The sequence below is a fragment of the Chiloscyllium punctatum genome, chromosome 3 (assembly GCF_047496795.1).
Source record: "Chiloscyllium punctatum isolate Juve2018m chromosome 3, sChiPun1.3, whole genome shotgun sequence".
Classification (NCBI taxonomy): Eukaryota; Metazoa; Chordata; class Chondrichthyes; order Orectolobiformes; family Hemiscylliidae; genus Chiloscyllium; species Chiloscyllium punctatum.
In genome coordinates this window covers 53404570-53424782 of record NC_092741.1, presented here as the reverse complement: position 1 = coordinate 53424782, position 20213 = coordinate 53404570, and the positions used below count along the sequence as shown (strand labels likewise).

Genomic DNA, 20213 nt, shown 5'->3' with positions numbered 1-20213 from the left:
CAACTTCAGTGAGCCTCCGGATGAAGCACTGGTGGTGTGGCCCGCTTTCTGTTTGTGTTTGGGTTTCCTTGGGTTGGCGATGTCATATCCTGTTCTTTTTCTCAGGTGGTGGTAAATGGGATCCAGGTCAATGTGTTTGTTGATAAAATTCCAGTTGGAATGCTATGCTTCTAGGAATTCTTATGCGTGTCTCTGTTTGGCTTATCCTAGGATAGATATGTTGTCCCAGTCGAAGTGATGTCCTTCTTCATCCGTATGTAAGGACATTAGTGAGAGTAAGTCATGTCTTTATGAGGGTAGTTGATGTTCATGTACTCTAGTAGCTAGTTTCTGCTTGTTTGTCCAGTGTAGTGTTTGTTACAGTTCTTGCAAGGTATTTTGTAAATAGTATTAGTTTTGCCTGTTGTCTATATAGGGTCTTTCAAGTTCATTAGTTGCTGTTTTAGTGTGTTGGTTTGTTTTTGGGCTATCATGATGCCAAGGAGTCTGAGTAGTCTGGCAGTCATTTCCAAGATGCCTTTGATGCAGGGGAGAATGGCTAGGGTTTCTGGATGCATTTTATCTGCTTGTTTGGATTTGTTGCTGAGAAATCGGTGAACTGTGTTCGTTGGGTACCCATTCTCTTTGACTGCACTGTATAGGTGATTTTCCTCTGCTCTGCATAGTTCCTCTGTGCTACTGTGTGTGGTGGCTCATTGAAATAATGTTCTAATGCAGCTTCGTTTGTAGATGTTGGGTTGGTTGCTTCTGCAGTTCAATATTTGGTCCGTATGTGTTGTTTTCCTGTAGACGCTGGTTTGGAGTTCCCCATTGACTGTTCACTCTACTGCGACATCTAGAAATGGCAGTTTGTTGTTGTTTTCCTCCTCTTTAGTGAATGTTTTGCCAGTAAGGGTATTTTTGAAGGTTTCTAACTTGTTTTGTTTAGTGATGACAAAGATGTCATCCATGTAATGGTCCCAAAGTTTGAGTTGGTTGATTGGCAGAGCTGTTCATTCAAGTCTCTGCATTACTGCCTCTGCTAAGAACCCTGATATCAGAGATCCCATGGGTGTTCTGTTGGTTTGTCTGTAGGTTTTCTTGTTGAAGGTGACGTGGATGGTAAGGCATAGGTCCACTAGCTTGATGATACTGTCCTTGCTGATAAAGTTGGTGGTGTTTGGTATATGTGTCTTTGGTTCTTCTAATAGTGTAGTCAGTGTATCCTTGGCCAGGTTGATGTTGACAGATGTGGACAGGGTCATTATTTCAAAGGAAACCATTATTTCTTCCTCATCTATCCTGGTGTCTTTGATGGCCTTCAGGAACTGTAACAAACACTACGTTAGACAAACAGGCAGAAAACAAGCCACCAGAACACATGAACATGACCCACTCTTACTGCTATCCTTACATACGGATGAGGAAGGACACCACTTTGACTGGGACAAGACATCTGTCCTAGGACAAGCCAAACAGAGCCACACATGAGAATTCCTAGATGCATGGCATTCTAACCGGAACTCGATCAACAAACACATTGACTTGGATCCCATTTACTACAACCTGAGAAAAAGAACAGGAAATGACATCATCATAGGAAATAGTGTCACTAACACAAGGAAACCCAAACATATAAATAGAAAGCGGGCTACACCACCAGTGCTTCATCCAGAGGCTCACTGAAGATGTTACCTAGTATGGTGACGAAATGTCTGAAAACGAACCTTTCAGCTCAGCAAGCAAACCTACATCCAGTGAATGATCTCAGTTAATTATTTGTCAAAAGCCGATAGAAACTTATTGCTGTTCTCATTTGGATGGATGTCATGCTGTTTATGCAGTGGTAGGATATGTATTCTGTCACATATTCCACCCATACATTGCTGGTATCATTCAGTAATTGTTGTGCGAGCTATATATGGTTAAGTAAAGTGAAGTTTTTTTTTCAGACGCATGTCATCCTTGATGTGGGAGGTACGATATATTGAACACAATGCACGGACTTTCAATGAACCTGGAAGCCCTATAGTTAGATCGGCCAAATTAGTCATCGATATTCTCCTCCAGTTCGTTAAGTAAGTTTTTCTTTCTTTCAAACAGAATTAAGTTGTCCTTCCCTTTATTCCATCAACGCTGTGATTCAAAACATGACTTTGATTCTCTATTTGATTATATGAATTTCACATCCTAAGTAAGAAAATGTACTGAAGGTTTTTTTAAACAAAATTCAAGAATGGCTACTGGGTTTTGCTGCTGAATGGTGGTTCAAGTTCACATGTGATAAAGCTTCAAATAACAGTAATAAAACATGAACTTACCTTGTTCCAATCCATTTCCAAAAAGGCTGGAGAGTTTTGGACCATGCATGGAATATGTCATATCACAGGTTATGCATGCACTGTCCAAGTTTTGTTTTACAGATGAAGGACCTAGCCGTTTAAAGGGAACTGTGCACCTTTTTGGTGAGAATGGCATGATATGGCAGTATAAAAGAGAGCTTCTGCCACGGAGATGAGAGACCACCTGGAGAGGAAGAGGCTGCTCTTAGTAGATTCCAGGCATTGAGGGTACAGAGAAGCCCTTGGAGCCCTCAGTTGAAGTGAAGAGTCAGGGCCGAGACTGAGGAAAAGCTGAGCAAGCATTTAGTGCAGCTGAGGGGCAGAAGCTGTGTCTTTGTGCTTGAATAGAACAGAACAGCAACTTATTGTCACATGTAATTTTACAAAAAAATACAGTGAAAAGTTTTAAAAGTCGTCATACTGCGACATCTCAATTAATGACAGAAGCCATAAATAAGAAGGAAAGCTAAGCTGAGACTATCATGCAAGGCCAGGCCAAGACTGCCCTGCCACACTGAGATGAGACTTTCATGCTGGGGTGCCAGAATATTGGGAAGCCGCTAAAGAAGACTGCGAAGCCAGGACAAGACCGCTGTGCCAGGAGACTGCCACACTGAGGAACGGCCCTGCCATTCCAGCCCATTGACTGCCACCTCAGTGCTGGGCCTGCCGCTCGCCATTGAGGCATAGTAACCCTTTCATGCAATGGTGTTCTGTGCTCAGACTGGCTAAAGAGCTAAAATTGTGCCAATTAATCCATGCTGAAGTGTAACCTTGGGATGTTGGGGAATGCAGGCTTGAATGAACAGATTGAACCATCGCCACTGTCAAAAGTATCGTCCAAGTCAGAATGGCTTTTGGTGGATGTTCAGAAGTTGGATCTTTGGACATAAAGATATAAACATTTGAAATCCCTCAGGAGAATGACAGAGTCTTAACAAGACTTTTCTTGACTCTGTGATTACTGATGTCAGAGTGGGTTGCTGACAAATCTGTGGGATCTGTCTTGGTCACATCTGGCATTTAATGTACACATTGGTCTGAATAGAATGCCTGTGAAGCAGTATTTCCTTGGTGTTAATTCAGCACGTTTGGGTATAAGATTGACATTGTAGATTGTCTACTTGTTCGACTTTGCATAACAAACTACTTTATTTTGATAAATATTTTCATTGTAATTACCAGGGTTCTGCATTATAATAAAATCTTGTGGGCCTGGTTTTCGGCGAGATCAGTTGGGTGGGATACTCTTCGGAGGGTCAGTGTGGATTTGTAGGGCTGAATGGCCCGTTTCCATGCTGTAGAGATTCTATGAAGACCAACTTCATGTATGTTAATTCCTTCAAAAAAAAGCTGACTGGAAGTTATCTAGTGTCAGTATTTTAGTAGAAAATTATATCTCCTTTTTGTGCATCATTATATTAAAGTACAAATATTATATTAAATATTTAATTCTAATTCTAATAATTAAATACAAATAGGATAAAACAAATCCAACCTGTTAATCAAGCTTGTACTCTTCAATAAAGTGATGTAGTGCTGTAATATTATTAGGGTACTTATGAAATCTTAAGGTTTATTTGGAAATTATATATCATCATTGGTGCTATAAACAATTATAAACTGTCTATTCCTTGCTATTTATTATTCCCTTTCTTGTAGTAACTATGAACTGCTGGTAGTTCTTTGGTTGATGGAAAGATCTTGTGAACATATCCTGAGATTCAACCATTTAATTCATTTACTTTTGCTACAGGTGGTAGCATTCTCTGCTCTTGAGTTCAAAAAATTTAAGTCTCTCTCCAGTTAGCAAGTTTTTCAGCTCAGCGAGCAAACCTACATCCAGGCCCTCTTTCTCCAGTACTTTAACCCAAAAAGCAAGTGTCATATTGTCAGAGGTGCTTCTTCCAGATGACACGTCTGGTGATTCAGATGGTTGTAAAAGAGTCAATGATCTTATTTTGAGAGACAGCAGGAGACTTACCACTGGTGCCCTAGCCAATATTATTCCCTCAAAAGGCATTTCCAAAAATAAGCATATTCTCTTGTCACTACCATGTTGCTGTTTTTGGCAGCTTACTATGTGCAAATTGGCTTGCACATTTTGTACATCACAATAGTGACTACACTTCAAAAGTATTTCATTAGCTGTAAATTGCATTGGGATATCTGGAATTCATGAAAAGTGTGACATTGTCTTTTGTACATTTTTCTTTTTATTGTTGCAGAGACCAGAATTCTACTGACATCCTTCCATTCTACAATAACTTGAAGAAGAAAATGATGTCAGATGAGGTAAAATAAGATTGAGAAATTGAACAGAGAGTGATGTTACAAGGCTAAAATGTGACAAAGTAGATTCTTTAATTATGTCTAAAAATTTAAGTTCAACAGTTGCATAGTGCATTAGACACCAGATTGCTACGATGTCCATTCAGGCTAGGAGTGCTTAGCTGATCTCATCAAGGGCAGTAATTGGGATGTATAATTGACCTCAGCGTCTCTGGTTCCACAGGAGAAAACAAATTTGTCAGCATTCCTGTTGATGGTTGCTGTCTAGTTGCTTTCTTCTATGAAGTGCAAATGTTTGCCTTTTATGCAAGGATAAGACCAGAGTTTGATATGTCAGGACCACATAAACGAATGGGCAATTGAATTCTGGAACACTTGGCAGTGCTAATGGAACTGAAGAGATGACCTTCTAATCTCTATTGTATTATTGTTGCAGATGTTACATGCCAAGATATTGAATGCATTATTAGAATTCCATATAATGGGCATATTTTAATTGGGTCATTGGGAACAGATTGGGAAGTGGAAGAGGTTTGTAAAATTAAATAAGAAGGTTGTGTGTGGAGTGCCCAGCACTTAGTGTGTCTGGTGGAGAATGCCCAGACAAGATCAAGCCCAGTATTAGTTAAACTCAAAGGCCTTTACATCTGCAGAGATAAATATGGATTATTGATGAGACTGATCAATTTGCTGTGAATTCCTTTGAATTTTATTCTTGAATAAAGCCCTATTTCTTTATTCAGCAATATGTCTGAACTTAAAGGTAACCTTTAAGAGATTTTTAGAGTACTTAAAACAATTCTTGAAACTTAAATAAGTCTATGATGCAGTCAAATGTACAGACATTAATTAGGAGCAGAGATTGGCCATTTGGCCCTTCAAGCCTCCATCCCCTATTGAATAGAGGAGTTATATTTTGTTACTTTGCAGTCTGATCGAACATTAGCGGAACCTGTTTTTTAAAAAAATCATTCATGGGCTGTGGGCAGTCTCTAGCTGGGCCAACATTTATTGCCCATTCTAATTGCCCAGAGTGGGGTTGAGGGTCAACCATATTACTGTGGTTCTGGAGTCACATGTAGGCAAGACCATAATCAACAATGGATTCATGGTAATCATTAGACTCTTAACTCCAGATTCTTTTCATTGAATTCAAATTCCACCATTTGGCGTGGCGAGATTTGAACCCAAATACCCAGAACTTTAGCTGAGTTTCTGGATTAATAGTCTTGTGATAATACCACTAGGCCATTGTCTCCCCACAAATTAATTTTGGAAAACCAAAACATCTGCTACCTCAACGCCTGCTCTTTTAAAACTCCAGGATGAAGTCAATCAGCATATGGGAACTTGTCACATTGTAGCATTCAATAATATCCAGATTGTATCATTAGTACGTTCTTTCTAATTGTAATGTTTGTGTTACATTGTTCTGTTCTGGTTATAAGGATGATGAGGCAGAGAACTCTGATGTTCCAGGAACCTCCACCAGGAATAAGAAGGTAATCTGATCTTAGTCCTGTGTATCAGAAGCTGCAGCATGTGTGCATGTAAGCCTGCGTCAGCTAGGGTAATGCATTTAATTTACTTTTAGTTCCTTTTTGGGATGGAGAAAAAAAAAAGAGCATTAATTATAAAATACTTGAACAAAATGTCAAAATATTGCTTTTTAAAGAAGCAGTCAATCTGCTACTTGGGAAACTAGCCTGTATTTTAGCTGTGATGCATTTTAAACTGTCATTTGCTTCAGTGAAGTGAACATTCTTTATTTATCTCCAAATTTCTTGCATTCATTATTTTTCAGCATGGTACAATATGGGTCATGTATGAAAGTAGGCTTTCTTTGAAATTACAAGACATTCATGCTCCAACATGTTATCCGTGGAGTACCTGAACATGAGTTCACGCCTGTAATGTTCATATCTGTTCCTAGTTATGCTACCTGGAGTAGATGTTTCATGGAAGATAGCTTTCCACAGGGACAGATAATGTCTCTGAAAGAGGATGAACATATGTACAAAAGCAAATTACTGCTGGAAATCTAAAATACATGCTGGAAATAATCAGCAACTCGAACAGCATCTGTGGAGGGGAGTTAATATTTCAGATCTCAAGGAGGTTTAATGAAAGGTGACAGATCTGAAAAGTTGGACCGGATGGTACTGGTGATCTAAAGGGGAGAAAGCAGACAGTGGGCATCAAAACAAAAAAGCAGCATCTTCACCAGTGGCCCACTTGCCACTGGTTTAACTCATGAGTGGGGATGGGGTGGAGGGGCCGAATGTGAGATCTGGTGTGCAGTCTGCCTGATCAATGGCCATTTAAAGGCCTCATCCTGCCACCTTTCAGATTTGATGGGAGGCAATGTACAGCCTGTGAAGTTAGAACCTGTAGGCTGTGTCATGCCCTCTTCCTGGTTCTTCCGTGTCATTTGAAGGCCCCTGTCCCGCACAGTTTTCCCTCCCATCATCCACTATCCACCATGCATCTCATTTGTGTTGCCAGAGTCTGCCAGCCCAGACCCAGCATGAGGTCACACTAGTAAGTGGAGGACAAGTACATCACTGCCTGCCTTTTTGATTTTGGTAATAGGTACTGTTCCTGGTGGCACTGCCAGTACAGTCTTTTATAAGGATAGATTGAGGAATATGGGACTGTTCTCCTTGGAGATAAAATAGCTGAGAGGGGATTTGACAGAGGTTTACAAAATCATGAGCGGGTTCGGTCGAGTAGATCAGGAGAAGCTGTTCCAGTTCATAAAAGGAACAAGATTGAGAGTGCATAGATTGAAAGTAATGTGCAAGAGAAGCATGGGTGATGTGAGGAAAAAGTGTTTTCAGCTAGCAAGTAGTTAGGATATGGAAATATGGTGGAGGCAGGTTTCATTCAGACATTTCGAGCATTGATGGTTATTTAGATAGAAATTAGGTGAAGGGAACTGGGGAAAAGACAGGAGATTGGCAGTAGGGAGTAGAATTGTGCAGCGTGATGTGGCATCCTCCTGCAATGTAACAATTCTGTGATTCTCTGACTGTAGAACTGCAGGCCTCTGATTGGATGGCAGCTCTGTGAAGTGAGACCTCCATCTGGGGAGGAGCGAATGTTGCCTCTTGGCAATTGACTCAAGATTTAAAGAGGGGTGAAGCTGGAGTGCAAGGAGCCTGAGCTCAGCATGTAATCCAGCCTGCTAATTCTGTTTTACTCTGCACCAATGCTACCTGACCTGCTGAGAATTTCCTGTATTTTGTTTCATCTTATTTTGCCTCGACAAATATCTTGCATTTGTTGTGGAGGCATAAACTTTTAATTCTTGTATTTTGGGGAGTCCAGGAATACCAGCCGAGGAGGACGCAGCGTAATCGTGTCCAGTCACATGATATTAATGCCTGGAAGGTGCGCTGTAGAGAACTGCTGCATCTAATCTTTCAGTGTGAAGATTCGGAGCCTTTCCGTCGGCCGGTGGATTTATTCCAGTATCCCGTACGTAAATACTTGCTGTAACATAGTTACTTATGTGCTATTTACATTATTGAATGTTTTTAAAGTAACTTGAGGCATATTAACAGTGTTTTGATAATGAATACAAAGGGAAGTTTTGGTCGCAGCAAGGTGCTTCGTAATTCTGGGAGTGCAGACTTTAGAAATAGTTGAGGGGACCTTGTCCCTGTTTTGCTATATAGCATTTTTAATACTTTGCTTTTTTACTTCATCTAACTCCTGTTGAAATAAGACATATACCAGATTTTTATACATTACTATCTCCTTCCCCAACAGGGAGCTCTCCCTTCCATAACATGCACATGTCACCCTTTATATGGCCTGAGTTTTAAAAGTTGACACATCTTTGGAGTTTCCAGTGCTGTTTGGAAAGTGCTAGGCTTGGTTGGGGGCAGGGCTATTCAGATTCAGAATTTAGCTAACTTGCATCTGCAAGATTCAGATCTGGGAACTGCACAATTTATTGCCCTATAGTCACCTGTTGTTTGTCTCCTGCACTCCTCCGTCCATTTTGGGTCCCCACCCACCGCCTGAAGCATTCACTGCCTGAATAATTAATGCACAATGGTAACAATGTGTACCATCTACAAGATGCACACAAGAAGTCACCACATGTTCTTCAGGGAGTATCCCCCAAGCTACTGAGATCTACCATCTGGAAGAACAAGAGCAGCAGTCAGATGGATGCACTACATGGGAAATCCCCTCCAAAACACAGAACAGATTGCTTTTGGAATATAGTCATGATTGCTTCATTGTCATAGAAACCATGGGAGAAGCTCATCACATCCATTTGATGTCACTTGGCAAAATCCTGGGCCTCGCTACCTATTTATGATTGAAAAGATTAGATCATCTCCTGAAGGGAAATTAGGGATGAACAATAAATGATGGTCTTGCTAGCAACACTATAGCTCATGATTGATTGAAAAGAGAAATCAAAAGGCTCATAGCAAATTTTAATTGTTGTTTTTGAGAAACAGAAATTTGCAGGATTGTGAATAATCAGGCAGGTATAGTCAGGGTTGCATATTTCAAAATATTGCATGAACTGCTAAACGGCAGACATTAAATCAAACTCTGTTTACTGAAAACAATTTAAATCAAAAATCCAGTTGAGACTCCAGTATTGATCTGTGTTGAAACCGTATTATTATTTGTACATTGTTCAGTATTTTAAACCATTTTTCAGGGGCATTTGGTTCATGTCCACCCCAAAATTTTGCAAGTTAGCAAACCTTCCAACCCAAAAGGTCTAGCTGATGAAATATAGCATTAAATCACCATCTTTGACCAGTTGTGAGAGAAAATTTTGTGCAACCATATATGGAAGTTTTGCAAGAGTGTGGAAAGTAACCTCACCTATGCATGGAAGTTCTTGTGGTTTGTTGGCTGAGGTTTTATGTCATGATTTGGAGATGCCGGTGTTGGACTGGGGTGTACAAAGTTAAAAATCACACAACACCAGGTTATAGTCCAACAGGTTTAATTGAAAGCACACTATCTTCCGGAGCGACGCTCCTTCATCAGGTGGTAGTCAGGTTTTATGCAGTTGGGAAAAACCTATCCTGGAGTAAATTCACTGTGACCAAGTGACAGGATCTGACCAAGGAATTCAGACAAGCTGGTATCAAATTGCAAAGACCATGCAATAGAATTTTCATCACTGAAAGGAAAAGATAAAATAAATTACTGTCCCACCTGAAATATTAATCCATCTTTTTGGATATTAATTTATCTGTTGCCTACGACACTTGCTATTTTTGTTTCTGATTTCCAATGTTTTGTACTTTTTTCTTAACCGCCTTTTGAAAAGAAGTCACTGCCGTATGCAGTGAGGATTGCATACCTTGATTAAGAGTGTAAAAGCGAAATATGTCCAAAGTTGGAATTTCAAAACAAAAACAAGTGCTGGAAGTACTCAATAATCTGATACCATCTGTGTACAGAAATAGTTTTAATGCTTCAGGTTGTTTGAAAGGTCATCTCAACCTGGAAACATCACCTTTTTCTCTCCACAGTTGCTGCCTGACCTGCTGAGTATTTTCTGCATTTTCTATATCCATTTATTTCATACTTTTTTTTTACACATGTTCACAGTTACCATTGTGAGGCATGGACTAACAACTGAAAGCACATTTGGGGATTCTGCTTATCAGCTGCTGTAACCTTAGCAGAAATTTAGTGTAATTGACAGCAAAGAAAGAGACCATTCAGTACGACGAGTCCGTGCCAGCCCTCTGTTAAGCAGTCCAGTCAGTATGCATTTCCCCTTCAGGACACCTGTAACCCTGCAAGTTTATTTCCATCAAGTGCTTGTGCAGTTTCATTTATGTTTCTGTAAATCAGTTTGAAAATTGGTGAGGAAATTAATCGGAAGCAAGGGAAATAATCATCTTGGTCCGTTGGATCACTTTCACATTCTTCACCTTTACCTTCATTTCTCATATTAGCAATCTTATTTTTGTAAACACCTTTTCTTTCAGGATTATAGAGATATCATAGATACACCGATGGATTTTGGAACAGTTCAGGAGACACTGGAAGCTGGAAATTATGAGACGCCATTGGAATTGCGTAAGGATGTGCGCCTTATTTTTAGCAATTCCAAGTCTTACACTCCCAGCAAAAAATCAAGGGTAAGTTAAATCAAGTTGAAATGTCACATTGGCAAACCTAAATGTCAAAAAAAAAGTCAGAGTGCATCTTTGATCAATACTTAAGAAATTAGTGTGTGCTCTCCATTGTTGGCCTTTAGTAATGAATAAAACACAAAAGTACATATACTTTTGAGGACATTGCTACACCCAAAGTCCAAATATTTCTGTTTCTGTTCTTTATAAACCAACAAAAATATAATGGTGTAAAATACTCACTCATTCTCTCCCATTCTCTCTCTCTCTCTCTCTCTCTCTCTCTCTCTCTCTCTCTCTCTCTGTCACCCCCACAACCCAACCATTTCTCTGGATATATATCTTGCTTATTGATGTGGGCAAAAGGCAAAGAATTAGCAATAAAATGATAAGTTCTTTGGGGTCCAGAAAAATAGCCAAATGACTTCACCGATTCCTCTGGACCGAGTGGAACGAGCATTACAACTCACTTCCCCACCCTGACTGTTGCAAAACTTCTTGAGACAAAAGAAGTCACCATTCTCAGTAGGAATGTGCACATTACTACATAGGAACTCTTGGAAATTGTCTTTTTGTTGGTCCTTTAACTGTTAAATGTAAAGTTTCCATAGTCTTGTGGGCTGCTTGCTCATTAGAGAGACTACTGATGGTGAGTTTAACCTGAGGGTCACCACACCTCAGGTGAGGGGCAAGATTGAGAAGATGGGAACTTCACGATGATCTCAGCTGGTGTGGGAATTGAACCCATGCTGTTGGCATCACTGTGCATCACATACCAGCCATCCAGTCAGCTGAACTAACTGGCTCTCATACCTTGAATTGTAAAGCAATGCTGATTGACCTGACATTTTAAGGTGTAACATCAGGTCACAGGTTGTATTTGCACTGAAGTGGAAAGAACAACATGCGTTTAGATTGTAATTTAATGACATGAAGTTTTGCCAAATGTTTCTCAGCCAAGGCAGTACATTTTAATTTTTAGAATGCAATCTTGTTATAATGTAAGCAAGCAGAATGATCATATTATGTGCTGCAACATTCAAAATAAATGAAATAATTGACTTGATAATCTGTGACGTAAGATTAAGTCTTAAATATTGGATAGTGCACTGGGAGAATTTGCTGTTCTTTGAATAGTGCAAAAATAAATGTTTATGAAGGAGTTGTAGAATTCAGCAGAGTTACATAAATTGATGATAATGTGATGTGACTAGAGCTGGTTAGTACATGCCTCTGCTGAGTTTGTTTCCAGATGGTTAATACACCAAGTTCCTGTTCGTACCCAAACTCAACACCATGTGGCTGGGTGCTGAAATCGACAAACTGCTGACAATATGTAAATAAGTAATTAAAGGTTAGTAACACCACTGTTATCCTGCCCATGCTGTAAATCTGTCAGCAAAGGGCCTAAATTGACATTTTTGTATTTAAAGCAGAAAGAAGGAAAGGGGATGCATTTGGCTAAATCAGGGACACTCCTGAGAACATTGTACCCCTATACTCAGCTATTATACAGAACCCATCCCCTAAACTCCCATTTAGCTCCCCTCCTCTCTCTCTTTGAGATGTTAAAGGCCCTTTGATTGCCTCACACTGGAATTAATCAGACCTCCTATGTGAGGCTATGTGCAGTCCCAACAATGCCAATTACGGAACTCCGGGATTGCAGGATTTGGCTCCAGGGATGGGATGACTTCATTGTGAGGGGCAGAAGTCCCACCATCTATCAATGTAGCCTACCCATAGCATGTTATTACTGCGGGGCAAGCCTCTCCCAGACCTGTCAGCTGACCATTGATTCTTCTGAATGGGGCGATAAATTCAACAGAGCGAGAATTGTCACCCCTTGTTTGAGAAGCATTGTTGTCATGCAGCAGTGTAATTAATAAATCCCTGAAGTAATGTAATGGACTGGCACGAATTGAGCTTATTACGAGAAAATTGCTTGTTAATTAGACAATGAAATGGGCGTGTATATTACATTAATTCAGTCTTATAATTAAGTGTTTATTCTCACCAGATCTATAGCATGAGTTTACGGTTATCAGCATTATTTGAAGAACACATGAGCTCCATTATTTCTGATTACAAGGCAGCAGTTCGATTCTATTCAAGAAAGAAGGCTTCCAGCCAAAGGCGGAAACGAAGGAGAAGTAGCTCTCCCTCAAGCAGTGCAGCATCAAGGTATGTTCATACAGGAAAGTTAAAGAACGGCTCATAAATTACAGTAGCAATCTCTTGCATGCATTATCCATGCTGTATTCGGGACATTGTACATGAAAGTAGTTTTGCTTTGAGGATACAGATCAGATATTAGTTTGTTTTCTTCTGGATACAAACTGTACATTAAAACCAAAATTTTGTCCTAGAGGACACTTCGAACAAAAGCATGTGTCCACAAATTGATGATCTGTTAACCTTATCTAACCCTATTCTAGTGTCAAATGTATTAACAAATTGTTCTTGCTAATGCATATTACAGAAAATTTAGTGAAACTTTTAAAGTATTTAAATCATTTTCATGATTTGGGGAAGATTTTCTTAATGCTGTCCTAGTTAATCAAAGATGGCAGTTTAAAGTTCTGTGGAATGGAAAAAAAAGCATTTTGTATGACATAAAAATATTTACCAATACCTCATTGTAAGATTTTGTTTTACCATTCCCGGGATGTGGCCATCACTGGCTGGGCCAGCCTTTACTGCACATTCTCAATTGCCTTTTAATAAAGTGGTGGTGAGCTGCCTTCTTAAACCGTTGCAATCATTGGGGGGTCAGGACACCAGCAATGCTAGGAAGAGAGTTCCAGGATTTTGACCCGAAACATAACAAGGGGATGAAAATACAGTTCCAAATGAGAATGGTGAGTGACTTGAAGGTAGTGATGTGCTCATGTATCTGCTACCTTTCCCCTTCTCGGTATTACACTTTGTGGGTTTGGAAGGTGCTATCGAAGGAACCTTGGTGAATTGTTGCAGTCCATCTTGTAGGTGTTAGACATTACTGCCGGTATGTGTTGGTGACAAAGGGAGAGAATGTTGAAGATCTTAGATGAGATGTAAATGAGGTTAACAAGTGGTTAATCATGGGTGGTGTTGTACTACTTGAGTGTTTTTGGTGCTGTACTGATTGAAGGAGATGAAAGGTATTCCATCAGACTCTTGGTTTATGCCTTGTAGATAGTGAAAAGGCTTTGAGAAGTCAGGAGGTGAGTTAATCTAAGCAAGACTCCTAAACTTTGACTTATTTTTGTTGCTACAACATTTACAAGATTAGTCTAGTTCATTTTATAGTCAGTGGTAAAACCCCTGTGATTCTAATAGAGTGGGAAATAGTATTGCTCGTGAATATCAAGGGGAGATAGCTAGACTCTGTCTTGTTGGTCATTTCCCGGCCTGTGTGAATGTTACTGTGCACTTTGCAGCCTAAAACTGAATGGTGACTAAGTTCCCTGCATTTCCACAGGGGCTGTTGCAAATTGATAAGTTCTAAAACCAGAACACACACAGTTGTGAAAAAAATTGTTCATCTTCCTCACGTCTGAATTTATTTTAATAGAGCTTCAGCAGGAATACAGAAAAGGTTTCTTTAAACATGTTACTAAAGGAATTGAATTTACTGAGGGTCAGTAACCAGAAGACACAGATTTAAGATTAATTGGCAAAAGAACTAGAGCTGAGGATTATTTATTTTGGGGTGTTGCATTATGTGGAATGTATAACCTGAAAAGATGGAGAGAGGAAAATTACATAGTGACTTTCATTGGATACATGAAACTATGAATTTGAGGGCTTTGGGAAATGAACAAAGATGAGAAAATAAATTGGATAGTTCTTTTGCAGAAGCACAATGGTTGAATGTGCTATAAGTTCCTGTGATTCTGTTGGTAGATGCATTATTTGGAGTTGTAACGCAACATATTCATTTGTCATTTTGTCATTTACATAAATGATTTGGATGTGAGCATAAGAAGTACAGTTAATAAATTTGCAGATGACACCGAAATTGGAGGTGTAGTGGACAGCGAAGAGGGTTACCTCAGATTACAACAGGGTCTTGACCAGATGGGCCAATGGGCTGAGAAGTGGCAGATGGAGTTTAATTCAGATAAATGCGAGGTGCTGCATTTTGGGAAAGCAAATCTTAGCAGGACTTATATACTTAATGGGAAGGTCCTAGGGAATGTTACTGAACAAAAAGACCTTGGAGTGCAGGTTCATAGCTCCTTGAAAGGAGTCGCAGGTAGATAGGATAGTGAAGAAGGCGTTTGTATGCTTTCCTTTATTGGTCAGAGTATTGAGTACAGGAGTTGGGAGGTCATGTTGCGGCTGCACAGGACATTGGTTAGGCCACTGTTGGAATATTGCGTGCAATTCTGGTCTCCTTCCTATCGGAAAGATGTTGTGAAACTTAAAAGGGTTCAGAAAAGATTTATAAAGATGTTGCCAGGGTTGGAGGATTTGAGCTATAGGAAGAGGCTGAACAGGTTGGGGCTGTTTTCCCTGGAGCGTCAGAGACTGAGAGGTTTATAAAATTATGTGGGGCGTGGATAGGGTAAATAGGCAAAGTCTTTTCCCTGGTGTCAGGGAGTCTAGAACTAGAGGACATAGATTTAGAGTGAGAGGGGAAAGATATAAAAGAAACCTAAGGGGCAGCTTTATCACACAGAAAGTGGTACTTGTATGGAATGAGCTGCCAGAGGATGTGGTGGAGGCTGGTACAATTGCAACATTTAAGAGGCATTTGGATGAGTATATGAATAGGAAGGGTTAGTGGGCCAGGTGCTGGCAGGTGGGGCTAGATTGGATTGGGATATCTGGTCGGCATGGACGAGTTGGACCCTGGTCTGTTTCCATGCTGTACATCTCTATGACTCTATATTCATTCTGGTGATTTTGAATCACCGAAGATTGACAAACAAGGAGCACTTCCTAAATACAAAGACACAGTTTAGGAATAATTACTCTTGAGAGTTAGCATTTGATCATTCTTTGATTCATTGCTCTCAAACAAACAATGATGCGAATTTGAATTAGTTGCTGCCTGTCTTTTATTTAGCTGATGGTCATAACAAGAGTTAAGAGGGTAATATGGTTTTAATTGCCTCTTTTCTTGAGGAATTTTGAAAAAGAAGAAGATGTCAAAGAAAATGTGAAGTTTTCAACAATGGATAAACGCTGACCATCTGTGTTTTAATTGCAGCCCTGAAAGAAAACGAAAGTTTTTAAAACCCCAAGCCAAGATAGAGGAGTCAATTTCTTCACCCTTATCTACGCCTGTCAGATCAACAAGTATGAAAGCATCTGTTGTTCAGGCCAATGGCAAGGCAAGTGAATCTGCTACTATTGTCCGGACTAGAAGAACAAGGCTACGACTGGGGATTACCTCTGAGACAGAAGCATCATCTTCATTGGCGGCAGTGGCAGCTGTTTCAAAGTCTTCTGTTGCAGCATCTCTAGGATCTTCAAGTAAGAGATGGATTTTGTTGTTTGTGCTTATTTTGAGGCTGATAGTAGAATTTCCAGTGCCAGCAACTTGCTAAATAAAATCTGAAAAGCTATTGAAATATAGGCTAATGGTTAAATGGACTGTTGCTATCGGTAGCAGCTGCACTCACTCTCAATTCCCAGGTTTCCCACAATATAATGACCAGATAACAGTGGGAAAACAGAGCGGCAGAGTGGATCAGTTGTTAGTCCTGCTGCCTCAGAGCGCTATGGATCCGGGATGGATTCCCCTTGGGCAACCGTATGTGGAGTTTGCAAATTCTCCCATAACTGCATAGATTTCCTCCAGTGCTCCTGTTTCCTCCCACAATCCAAAGATATGCAGGTTAGGTGGATTGGCCATGCTAAATTGTCCATAGTGTCCGGAGATGTGTGGGATAGATAGATTAGCCATGGGAAATGCAGGTTGACAGAAATAGTGTAGGGAGAGTGGGTCTGGGTGGGGTGCTCTTCTGAGGGTCAGTGTGGACTTGATAGACTGAATGGTATACTTCCACACTGTAGGGATTCAATGATTCTATAATAAGATCAAGTGTAACTTGAGAAAGAAATACATTTAAACAAAATACGAAAATTCTTCTCTGTATCTGATATTAGAACAGTGTAATTTATTTTACTTTATGAACACTGAAGGAATTTTATAGATTTTTTAATAGGATGTGAGATTAGTAAATGGGTTCATTGCCCTTTGTAGTCAAATTCTCAATATTTGCTTCTGGAATATGTAGCTATGTTTTGAGCACTTAGCTTTGTGAGGGCAGCTAATAATTGACAAACATTTTATTTGCAGATATTTTTGTCACGTCTCCATTTTTTTTTGTTACTACATTTTCAGCTAAACTGGAAGGCACTTCAGTGCTCATATCATTTTCACGCCTTAGCACACACTCAGTAGCTTTATCATCATTTTCTCCTCAGCCACATACTCAGACTGAACCGGATTGTTGCAACCATGGCAACACCCAAGCAGAACTTCTGTCCTCATACCTTCTTTTATAGAAGGGATTCACCTTCAGAAAATCTGAAGCTCTAACAGACTTCATGGAAACTGAGACTCAGTTGCTCCAGTCCATTTCTGGATGCTGTACTGTTGAAACAATTTGTAAATTTGAGCTCATGTGCATACATCTGTTGTCCTGCATAAGTGCTGCTTGCCTATTACCACTGTCCTCAATGACATAACTTAATTTTAGTACATCAGATATAAGATTTGAAATCTTGTTTATCACCTCTATGTACCCACCACTCCTACTCCTCCAGGCTGCACAACATAGGAGTCAAAAAGTGTGGCACTGGAAAAGCACAGCAGGTCAGGCAGCATCTGAGGTGCAGGAGAATCGGGCGTAAGCCCTTCATCAGGAATGTGGGGTGGGAAGAAGGGGACTGAGAGATAAATGGGGGGGCTGGGGGGGATTGGTATGTTGGAAGGTGCTAGGTAATTGCCGGTGGGGGAGGGTGATAGGTCAGAGCGGAGGGTTGAGTGGATAGGTGGAAGGAAAGTGGACAGATAGGACAGTTGAAGCTACCTTCTTCCCTGCTAACCCCCCTGCCCCCCACCCCCAGCCTCCTATTTATCTCTCAGCCCCTTCTCCCTTCCCACTTTCATGATGAAGGGCTTATGCCCAAAATGTCAACTCTCTTGCCCTTCAGTTGTTGCCTGACCTGTTGTGCTTTGTCAGCGCCACACTTTTCGAATTTGGTCTCCAGCATCGCCAGTCCTCACTTTCTGCTAGTCATTGCAGCATAGGAACAGAAGTAGGCCACTCAGCCCAGTTTACCTTTGACATTACTCCTCCATCTGCAGACTTTTTGGTGTCTTCTCTGCACGCACCACAAGTCTGCTATCTCTGTCTCAAGCGGTGGATGGGCAACTATGCTTTATCTTTAATGGAAAATTCTTTTGAATCATGTCCCTGAATCATTTCAATCCTTCACCTCCTTGATACCGCTCATTTATGAAATTGTAGCATGGTAGCAGCAGTGTCACAGGAATAATAATCCCCAGACTCATTCCTCAGAGACTGAAATTCAGATTCCATTCTGACATCTGCTGGATTAAATTCAATTATTGAAAATGAATTTTTAAAACGAGCATGAATAATGGTGAATGTGAAATTACAGATTTGTTGTAAAACTCCACCTGGTTCATTGATATGAAGAAGCACCGAACGTATCAAGAGCATAGAAAACAATCTTAGTAGATGTTTCAATGTTGCATGAAGAAGAGCAACTTGAAGAGCATGATGAATAACGAAGCTAGTTGACTCCTGAAGTTCACATCTGCATGACCAAGTCGGTAACAGCTGGTGATGGAATCCACTAGGGGAAAGGGTCTACTTGATCTCATCCTGACCAGTCTACCTGTTGCAGTGCACCTGTCCATGGCATTATTGTGCAGACCAAATCCTGTCATACATTGTGACCATAATACCAGGAGAGATTAAGATCAGGTCTATCAGCACAAAACTAAATATCTGTGAGGCACTGTGCACCAATAGCAACAGCAAAATTTTATTCATGCAAAAGCTGTAACCTCATGGCCTAGCAGTTCTCACTGTACCAGTGCCATCAGGCCAGATCAGTGAGGAATACAGGAAGCCATGCCAGGAGCAGCACTGAGCGTACCTCAAAATGAGACACGTGAACTTAGTGAAGCTACAGTATGGAACTAAATGCATACAAAACAGCAGAAGTATCATGCTAAAGACTTGAGTTTAGCCATTCCTCAACTTGTGGAACTTCTCAACACTTTGCATTTCCTGCCCTCTCCAATTGTAAGTAATGATGGAGAATTAGATAACTAGATGTAGGACAGCACTTGATTGCAGAACACTGAGCTGAAACATTTGTAACCAATTCAGCCACATGTGTTGAGGTGAATAGTCCATTTTGGTCTCTTCCTGAGATCTGCATCGAATGCCAGTCTTCAATCAATTTGATTTACTCCAATAACATCAATTAGCAGTAATATCAAGAAACACCTGAAAGTACTGGATATGGTAAAAGTGCTGAGCCACGGTAACACTTAGTTATGGTGCTGGAAACCTGTGTTCAAGAACTGGCCATGTCCGTAGCCAAGTTGTTCCAGAATAGCTTAATATTGACACTGAAAAATTGCCCACAGTTTGTCCTGTTTATTAAATCAGGATGAATTCATTTAGGCTGATTAAGATGTTAATGGCCAATTCAGTCATCAGCAAAGTAATAAAAGGTATCATTGACAGTGCTATTGAATAACACTTACTCATCGATGCATGTCCTCACTGATGCTCAGTTTGGTTTCCAGCAGGGCCACTTGGGATACTTGTTGTTATAGCCTTGGTATCTAACATAAATGGGGTCCAAGCTAGAACTAAGTTAGTGAAAATCAGAGAAACTGTCCAGTCGCTGAGGTAAGACTTTGAAAATAGGAAAATGGTTATAAATGCCAATCGTCTCATCCTCTGAACACTGCAACAGAACTCCTTGAGGTAGTGTCTCAACTATTTACAGCCACTTCATTAATGGTCTTTCTACATCATAAGGTGAGAAATGGGGATATTCATCGATGATGTTCAGTACATTCATAACTCCCCAGCTACTGACCTGGACAGTATTCAGCCTTATGCTATTAATTGTCAAGGATAATTTGTGCCATGCAAGTGCCAAGGATCACCACCGCCAATAAGAGAGAATCTGACCATCTCCCTTGATATTCAGTGGCATTATCATCACTGAATTTCCCACCATTAACAACCTGGAGGATCCCACCAGTAACTTAGAGAACCAGACATGTAAGTACTGTAGCTTTTCATGCAGGTCCAAAGCTAGAAATTCTGAAGTGAACAATACGCCTCCTGACTCCCTAAAGTGTCTCTGCCATCTTCAAGGCTCTCCATTTGTCTAGATAAATACAGTTCCAACAGCACTCAAAATCAACTCCATCCAGGATAAAGGAGTCTGCTTGATTGGCACTCACTCTACC

The 20213-nt window shown here is 40.3% G+C and overlaps 1 protein-coding gene across 2 annotated transcripts in view; it reads left to right on the top strand.

Moving 5' to 3' along the window:
• Positions 1–20213, top strand: part of phip (pleckstrin homology domain interacting protein) — a 206553-nt gene that overhangs the window by 175809 nt on the left and 10531 nt on the right. For both annotated transcript variants that reach the window (XM_072553357.1, XM_072553354.1), the window contains exons 32-38: positions 1932–2057; positions 4550–4616; positions 6062–6115; positions 7944–8093; positions 10598–10750; positions 12765–12928; positions 15945–16210. In XM_072553357.1, the coding sequence (XP_072409458.1) occupies positions 1932–2057; positions 4550–4616; positions 6062–6115; positions 7944–8093; positions 10598–10750; positions 12765–12928; positions 15945–16210 (980 nt within the window). The remainder of the gene's footprint in view (positions 1–1931; positions 2058–4549; positions 4617–6061; positions 6116–7943; positions 8094–10597; positions 10751–12764; positions 12929–15944; positions 16211–20213) is intronic.